The sequence below is a fragment of the Musa acuminata genome, chromosome BXJ2-11 (genome assembly GCF_036884655.1).
Source record: "Musa acuminata AAA Group cultivar baxijiao chromosome BXJ2-11, Cavendish_Baxijiao_AAA, whole genome shotgun sequence".
Taxonomy (NCBI): Eukaryota; Viridiplantae; Streptophyta; class Magnoliopsida; order Zingiberales; family Musaceae; genus Musa; species Musa acuminata.
Genome location: NC_088348.1, coordinates 8,186,973 through 8,194,140, shown reverse-complemented (window position 1 = coordinate 8,194,140; position 7,168 = coordinate 8,186,973). Strand labels below are relative to the sequence as shown.

Here is a 7,168-nt window from a genome sequence, read left to right as displayed (position 1 = left end):
TTTATCTTTTGAAATTGAAGTTTAGAATACGTATAAATTTATAGAATCTGAAGTTTTAAATATACCCTCAAAGTTATCTTTCATCTCGATCGACGGATTACCATTTTATCGCGTGGAACTCTAATTGATATCAATAAGCTTCAAATATTTCTTATAAGCATATTTTATGTTTTAAGTTCAACCAGCAAATGTTTGGTGAGCACAGACATGTTTTTACCAACCTTTGTAAAAATATAAGCTCATAAAATAAAATCCTTCTTTAAATCTCTGGCAAATAAAAGCAAATGGAAAGACAAAGAACCTAAAAAGCAACTAACCAATTCAAATTGGGACCAATTTATACCCTTAATAAAGGGGAATCTGAATGAGTAATGTGTCACAAATCCATTTGTCAAACAAGGCATTGGAATCCTTAGGTAGGGCAGTAGGTGATAATAGAAAAAAGAACAAGAAATATTTGCCGACAAGAGACTGCCCAGTCCATTGTGAACTAACAACATCCAACCAGAATACACTCTTCTATACTTACCATGGTGCCAAAGCCTAAATTTACAAGGCTTCCAATCTCAGCAAGCTCTAAACTTCGACGATTCACATCTAACCATCTCATCCCACAGTGGGTGCATGGAAACATCAATTTGTTTCTACAATCAACATGTTCAGACCTGCTGATTTGGACTCATCATGCTGACCTTAAGAATCACTGAGTCACCTCCTCAATTTGGATATTACTACTGGGTACCCTTGAATCATCTTCTGGCATGACAGTCACAGGTTCATCTTTGTTTGACTTAACTACGTGGCCATCTTTACTTCGAGGAAATCTCTTCTTCGACCATTTCTTCTTGAAATTGGCCTTCTTGGGTTTGATCTTTTTCACTGCTTCAGCATGCACTTCTGGCTCTTTCACTTTCCGTTTACCAGGAAGAACGGCATATTGGGAGGCACTATCAGTGCCCTTCCGAGACTGACCTGTACAGAAAAAGATTTAGTACTGCAGAAGAACAAAAGAGAGCCACAGTTAAACATTTATTTTGATGCAACTAAATAATCATATGTTTAGCCTACCCTGGATGGCCAAAAGAGCTGTTCGTGCTGCTTTTATCTCGGCTTCCTTTTTTGTCCTTGCTGCAGCTCCTATGTATTGAATTCCACCAATCTCAACTGTACAGGTAAATGGAGTTGCTCCAGAGGAATTTTTGGTGCATATGTAGGACGGAATCGCATAATTCATTTTCTGTGCATATTCTTGGAGTAGATTCTTGCATAGACCAGTTTCATGCTGGAGAAGATAAACCAATTTTCACATACCAAGATTATATAAACTTGAGGATTCTTAATAGCATGACAATGAACTAGCATGGAATGATTGTCTCCGTACAATCTTTCCACTCTTCAAGAAAGCAAGTTGCGCATAGTTTGTATTTATCAAATCATGTAATATCTAATGTAAGCCATGAGGGAAAATATCATTAGATAATTTTACAGAAATCACAAAATATAAAGCTCTTGAATGACCTAAAATACAAAGAACGATGCACATAAAATCAATGCATATCCTGCACATGAATAATATATTGTTGAGTATCATGCATATGAATATAGACATATCAAGAAGTACAACAGAATATTTAATGCTAATTTACCACACCCATTTCCAAGTTTATCTTGATTCATGATTTTTCTAAAGACACAAAAGTTGTATTAAAAGGTGAGGGAGCATACAACTGTAGGCAAATTTTCAATCATCTGGCCAGACTTGTGAATCTCCACGAGTGCAATTTCAGCAGCAGACTGTTCAGCAGCCTTGCGGTTGAAAAACCCAGGAAGCGAATCATATCTGACGTGATTGACAATAACTGTTGACTTGAAGACAGGCTCATGTGAAGGACCTTCCTTGAGAGTCTGATATACAGGTGTAGGAATGCCTACTTTTTGTGCATACTCTTGCAAGCGACTCTTGAAAACATAGCAGCTAGCCACCCCTAAAATGGGTCAGTAAAATATAAATTCACCGGATAAATCACTATGCCGACCCCAGATAGTTGGGACTTACGGCCTTGTTATTATTGTTGATTGTATAAATCACTAAAAATTTGCAGAACAGGTAAATTCTAAGAATTTTGCAAATCATCTACTGTACAGCTTCAGAAATTACATTATAGATGTATACATCTTCCATACAACAAGCTAAATTGGTTAAGAATTATTAAAAAAGGATCTGAACTCCATAAAATTGCTGCCTAACTACTGTGCTGTTATAATTAAGCCTTTTTACTGAAGTTATCAGTTTGAAATGAAACAAAAGCATCGCTACAGTCATCAACAGCATGGTTTCATTAAGGCAAAAGATAATTGGCACATGATGACAAAGGATACAAGTAAAATGGTACCATTAGCACAGACATCACTATAGTCATAACTTCACTAAGTGGCACGTACTGCTTTCATCTGATGAAAGTAAATATTTCTCTTTATTATAATAGATTCCACACTCTTAAACTCATGAACTTGGCTCAACTTGAAAATCAACTGGACCTAGTACAGTTGAATCCTAAACTGAGATCTCAACAGATCTCAAAGTCCAGGACTTAATAATTAATCGTGAGTTAAGAAATATATATTATGTCAATTCATCCAGAAACAAAAAAAACATGAGAAACATCGCATATAGAGAGGTAAAAAGTTGCATAAAGCTAAGAATTTGCCATTGTTCATATTGTGGGAATATTAGTTTTTGATTCATCAGAATAGTCAAACCAAAAAGCAACAAGAAAAAACAATCAAGTATACTAAAATATTTAGAGCTTACCTTTCGTATTGTCCGGACTCTTTTCAGTTGTATTATCTTTATTTTTCTCTGTGTATTCTCTAAGCGCAAACCCCTCAAGATTCATCTGCCCTCAAAGAAACCGAAGTTATAACAACACCACCTGTATATCGGCACAAAAAAGCTCATAATCGCCTTAAAATCATCAACACAAGATCAACTAAATCAAAGAAGAAAACTTTTTGGTGATCATGATCTCCCTAGAATTATAGACACAAGCTGAACTAGATCGAACTTTTCGTGACAAAAGAATGTTGAATCCTTCAATGAACACTAAAAACAAAACTTTTTATGACCATATTTCGTTCGAAGAAATGGCACACAGAGATTACGCGAAAAGGAAGATAACGAAACGAGAGATCGAATCTTCGATGCCGAAACAGGCCTGCCCAAACATAAAGCGGTTCTACTGAATCGCATTTATCCCAGCAAAATAGCCTTCGAGAACAGCATTAGGGGGTGTTCCACCTGAAAGATTCCTTCTGTAAGGCTCCTCTGTGGTAGCACTGGCCCCGGCTCCACCGGACCGGTCACGCCTTCGGCCTTGGTACCAGCGGTGCGGAAGGCGGCACGAAAGCGAGATGAGGCGGAGCGAAGGGCTCGAAGGTTCACCGCGGATGCCCTACTCTTCCTTCAAAGGCCGAATGCTAAAACCACGCCCAATTTTTTGACAATACAAAACCCTGACCGGGTGATTTCAGACTCGGGCGAGTTCGAGACTCGGTGTTACAGCTTCACGGAGCTATTATTTATATTTTGTTAAAATATTGGAACTTAAACTTTTAGATATAAATGACAGCGATAAAAAAAATATATATTATGATATCAATTCAAATTTCAGGTGTTAGATTTAGATAAATTTCTTAAATAAATATAAATTAATTATTTAGTAACATATTAGAACAAAAGTTAGTAGGAAAATTACAACCTCACATTTGGAAATAAAGGTTAGTAGGAAGATCATGTTGTGAAAGTAATAATTACAGTGACTTATGGTAAAAAGTCAGAGGGATGAAATGATTTAGCACAGAAAAAGTGAAGTAACCTTGATAGAAAAAAAAAAAAGAGGAATATTTTTAATATTTATTATTTGTGTTATTTTAGGAAACTTAAAAGGACATTAAAATTTCTAACATTGACATTTATTTTATTTTAAGAATATGTTAATGGCTGGGTTAATCTATGTTTAGGTTCTAATTTATTCTGTATAAGATAGCCCTTTTAATTTCATTAAGAAATTTCTCATTCATTCTTTCTTAAATATGTATCATCAACGAGGTGTTTGCAAAGAAGGAATACACAATCATTTACTTTTATTCTCAGGAAATGGATTCAATTAAATACCCAAGTGAAGGAGCAAAATCATTACTTACCACATCAAGTATGTGCTTAGGAGTTTTTTTATAATTTATTTATTAAAAAAATTGTTTTTTTCTTTATTTTAATTGGATCAGATTTTATTCTTTTTCGAGTTTTCCCCCCAACACTCATTTTGGGGTGAGAATCTCAACTTACTGTCACCACTAAAAGAATAATATGTACATCCTTCTATCTTCAAAATGAAAATATTTCTGCTCTTTTACGAGTAATGAAATGATTACCTAGGCATTGGACTGATTAAAATGTTAAAAAGTGCTTGACCACAAGAACAGTAAAGATTGTTATATTTAGATGAGAGCATTCTGAATTTTCTTTTTGCATAACCATCACAAGATAAACATTACTTAATGAAGTTTTGCAGATTAAGCAGAGTTGAAAGAACAAAATCACAGGACCATCACTTTGCAAGTATTGTAGACATATTATTATTATTATTATCTTTGATAAGCTGGTAGAGAGTATTCAGGAACAAAACATCCAACCAAAAGTAGAGATATGGTCACTATGAGATGGTAGTTGGTGACCTAAATGTTCAATATCAACGGAAGGATTGTCAATTGAGAGAGAGACTCTCTCTCTCTCTCTCTCTCAGGGACACTTGGGTTTCCCTTCCTTGGTCTTCCAGTTGTTGTAGCATGGGCACTCCTCCTTGTGCCCATCTGTACCAGACGGAACACACAGACACTTTGCACAGCACATTTTGCAGAAGAACAAGCAGGGCTTCTTGTGAGATGTTTCCGAGCATCTGTACTCGCACTTCCCAGCACATTCTGCATGTCAAAGTTTGTCACTCACTCTCCTCTGTCGTTTCAGACATCATCAAATGTGAGTGAAAAGAAAGGGGAAGGAGTCTGTCTGTACATACCTTCAGGGCGAAGGGAACCTTCTCCACCACTCTGTTTCATTGTGAGTTCATGTCAGAAGAAGCCACAACTCAACTTACAAACTTGAAGAAGAAACACCAAAGAACTTACTGGTTGATAGACCGCAGAAGTGTTGGCAGCAATTATCTCAGCCTGCCACTACAAAAGCATTGAAATCGAAGCGTGTCACCCAAGTGTTGCAAGAAAATGGACAGAATTTGCAGAAATCAGAGAGATGTATTACCACGAAAACAAACGCCAGGAGGAGGAGCGGGAGGAGAGAGGAAGAACGAGACATCTTCTTCCACCTGTAGCAACAAGTGAATGGATCTTGGTGTCGAAGTAATGCATCCTTTATGCACAAGCAGCGTTGAACTATATAGGTAGTAGATCCAATGAAGGCCTGCCAGAAATAATTCTGATTTTAAATTTATGTAATTAAGGACTATATCTGTATGGATCATTTGAAGATCAAAACAGCAGATTAATTTGTAGAACAGAGAAAAAAAGATCGACTCGTCTGATGTGGAAACAAATCAGTGATATAAATGTCAGATATTCCTCTTCAAATCGTGAGTTCTGGAAGATACAGTTAACAGTTGTCTTTTCTTGTTCCTCTCTGCACACCTCCATTTCATGTTTCCGCCACGGGCAAACCGTTCTATCAGGGCGATATGGTGAATCACTGGTGATAAGGGTTTTCTATTGGCGTCGTTCTCCTAATTCGAAGATGTGATAGAGGAAAAAGAAAAGAAATTCCTAATAGAGGAATGCACGAACCAAAAAGAAAAAAGAGATTACTTCATCGATACATTAATTTGAAACCACACAAAGATAATTAAACAATATTATTTTATTAATACCATAAATGAATATCACCATTGATTTTCTTAATTATATGAATAAGTTAGAGATTTCATGAATCAATTAAATTATTAATTGATTTATTTCTTAATGAGTGATGTGATTTTTAGAAAGTAAATATTTGAATTTAATGTTAGTGTGTGAACTATAAGAAATAAATATTATAATTTCATCTAGTGTGGAAGTAAAATATATATAAAGATTAAATTATTACTTACCTTTTATAAAGATAAAATATATTATAGAACTTATCTTCTCCTAAAAGCGTCTCCATCTCTCTCAATCATCACCAAGATCTTCTATATTTTTGTTATCAACTTTTATTTATATTTTAAAATTATTAATATTAAAATTATTATAATTTATATCATGCACAATAATATTTTAAGTTTAAAATTTTATAATTAATAAATAATGATCATTGAATTGTGATGCTAAAATGATTAGTTAGTTTAGTAATAGTTTAAATTTATTTAATTAGATATATTTATATTTTAAAAATTATGTATAAATTTTTATGATATAATTAGTTTTAAATTTGAAATCGAATCTAAATTAGTTATTTCATAAAAAAATTATTTAAGATTAATTATTATTTATAATAGTTTAAAATATTTATATCTAACTTAATAAGAGGGATCAAACTGAGGGTTTGAATTAAGTTAAGTTGATTGACAAGATTAACCCATATGGTCAAGTATGACTTAGCACATATAGTCAGATATAACCTAGCACATGTAGCTAAGTATGGTTTAACCCATGTGGCTAAGCATAATGTATCCTACGTGGTTAAGTATATCTCAACTTATGTGGCTATACATGACTTAATCCATATGACTAGATATAACCTGACTAATGTGACCAAACATGACTTAGCTCATGTGACCAAATATACTCCAACTTGTGTGGTTAGGCATAACGTAGCCCATATGATTAAGTACAATGTAACTTATGTGACTATGTATGACACAACTTATATGGCCAGGTACGATGCAACCCATATGGCTAGGTACGATCCAACCTTATGTGGCAAGTACAATGTAACCCATATGGCCAAACATGATTCAACTCATGCGGCTATGTATGATCTAACTCATGTGGCCAAGCACAACTCAACCCATATAGTCAAGTATAACCCAACTTATGTGGTTAGGCATAACCTAACTCGCGAGAGAAGTGTGAATCAATTTAATAGTAAGGCTTAGCCTAGCCTATAAAAATAGGCCCACCC

General features: G+C 34.7%; 1 protein-coding gene across 3 annotated transcripts; it reads right to left on the bottom strand.

The window, feature by feature from the left end:
* Positions 1-302: 302 nt before the first annotated feature.
* LOC135627287 (double-stranded RNA-binding protein 8-like) lies at positions 303-3,466 on the bottom strand. Of its 3 annotated transcripts, none has more exons than XM_065133329.1 (5): positions 3,299-3,466; positions 2,813-2,897; positions 1,726-1,985; positions 1,069-1,282; positions 303-972 (listed from the first exon to the last, which is right to left on the bottom strand). In XM_065133329.1, exons 2-5 carry the CDS (start codon positions 2,895-2,897, stop codon positions 701-703), a joined length of 831 nt encoding a protein of 276 aa, XP_064989401.1. In that variant the 5' UTR covers positions 3,299-3,466; the 3' UTR covers positions 303-700. The 3 variants fall into 3 exon arrangements, with proteins under 3 accessions (XP_064989401.1, XP_064989399.1, XP_064989400.1); XM_065133327.1 differs by having other exon boundaries at positions 2,813-2,933; positions 3,299-3,465; XM_065133328.1 differs by lacking the exon at positions 3,299-3,466 and adding an exon at positions 3,163-3,274 and having other exon boundaries at positions 2,813-2,933.
* Positions 3,467-7,168: the final 3,702 nt, after the last annotated feature.